The sequence below is a fragment of the Capsicum annuum genome, unplaced genomic scaffold (assembly GCF_002878395.1).
Source record: "Capsicum annuum cultivar UCD-10X-F1 unplaced genomic scaffold, UCD10Xv1.1 ctg49141, whole genome shotgun sequence".
In the NCBI taxonomy this organism is placed as follows: Eukaryota; Viridiplantae; Streptophyta; class Magnoliopsida; order Solanales; family Solanaceae; genus Capsicum; species Capsicum annuum.
Genome location: NW_025856906.1, coordinates 1 through 1,043, shown reverse-complemented (window position 1 = coordinate 1,043; position 1,043 = coordinate 1). Strand labels below are relative to the sequence as shown.

The following is a 1,043-nucleotide window of genomic DNA, read 5'->3' as shown; positions in this document are numbered from 1 at the left end:
AGCTAGCATTTGGCATAGACTTCCAATCAAATTTTGAAAACTAGTTTTCAAACATCTGTTCGGCCATAGATTTAAGATCAAATTTCGGGATCAATTACACTTTCACTCGCAAAAGTTCAATTTTTTCCAAGCAAAATGCATATCAAAACATAACTTCAAAAATTCGAAAAGATTTTCAAGTATCAAATTTCAATTTCAAAATTGATAACCAAATAAGGGATTTGATTTATCAGATGCCACTGAACTAATACTATTAATTATCTCACAAAGTCACATTTCTTCGGAATTCCTACTTTTTCAATAAAGAAAGTGACATTCTTCGGAAATTCCTACTTTTTCAATAAAGAAAGTGACTTTCTATGTAATAACTATTCCCTCCGTCCCATTTTACTTGAATATCTTGCTAAAAATAAATGTCCCCATATTAGCTAATCACTTACTAAATCAGAATAAAATTAATCAAAATCTTTCCATTTTACCCCTACAATTAATAGTATACACTAAACGTAATTTTCATTATAAAATAGTAAATTCATCTTTTAATTTATGATTTCTTCATCACAGTATAAAATGAAATGTGTCATTCGATAAATCAACTGATAAATACGTGTTTGATTTATCAAATGATTACTCCATTCACTTAATTTTCCTCGATCACAACATTTTTGAAAACAAAAAAAATCGACATTTTGAAATAATAAACTGGTAATAAAAAAGAATACTTGAAGGATCTCGATTCCGTCGTCATTGGATGAAGAAGAAGATCCAGAAGAATTGAATGCTTCTTCCTCAATACGTCTAGCGATATCGGAAGCATCTTCAACGGAAACGGTGCCGTAACGTTTGGAGAGTATAGAAGGAGAAGATAGTGTCTCGATTAGACGGTGAATAACGGCGTCGCGAGTTCGCTGTGACGGTGGCCAAATGCTAAAGGAAGGTATTGCGGCTTGGTGGGTCTGTGGAGCTCCGGTTTCGGTTTCAGCCATGGATGGATGGTGGTTGGGAATTTCGAGTTCGGTTTGTTATTGAGCTAATACATACAT

The 1,043-nt window shown here is 33.3% G+C and overlaps 1 protein-coding gene across 1 annotated transcript; it reads right to left on the bottom strand.

The window, feature by feature from the left end:
• Window positions 1-718: 718 nt before the first annotated feature.
• On the bottom strand, window positions 719-1,037 carry LOC124885388 (MFP1 attachment factor 1-like; the record flags this gene model as incomplete). The annotated part of the gene is given in 1 exon segment (XM_047403872.1): window positions 719-1,037. A coding segment is annotated over 1 exon segment (268 nt), but the record flags the coding sequence as incomplete, so codon positions are not given.
• Between the last annotated feature and the right edge of the window lie 6 nt (window positions 1,038-1,043).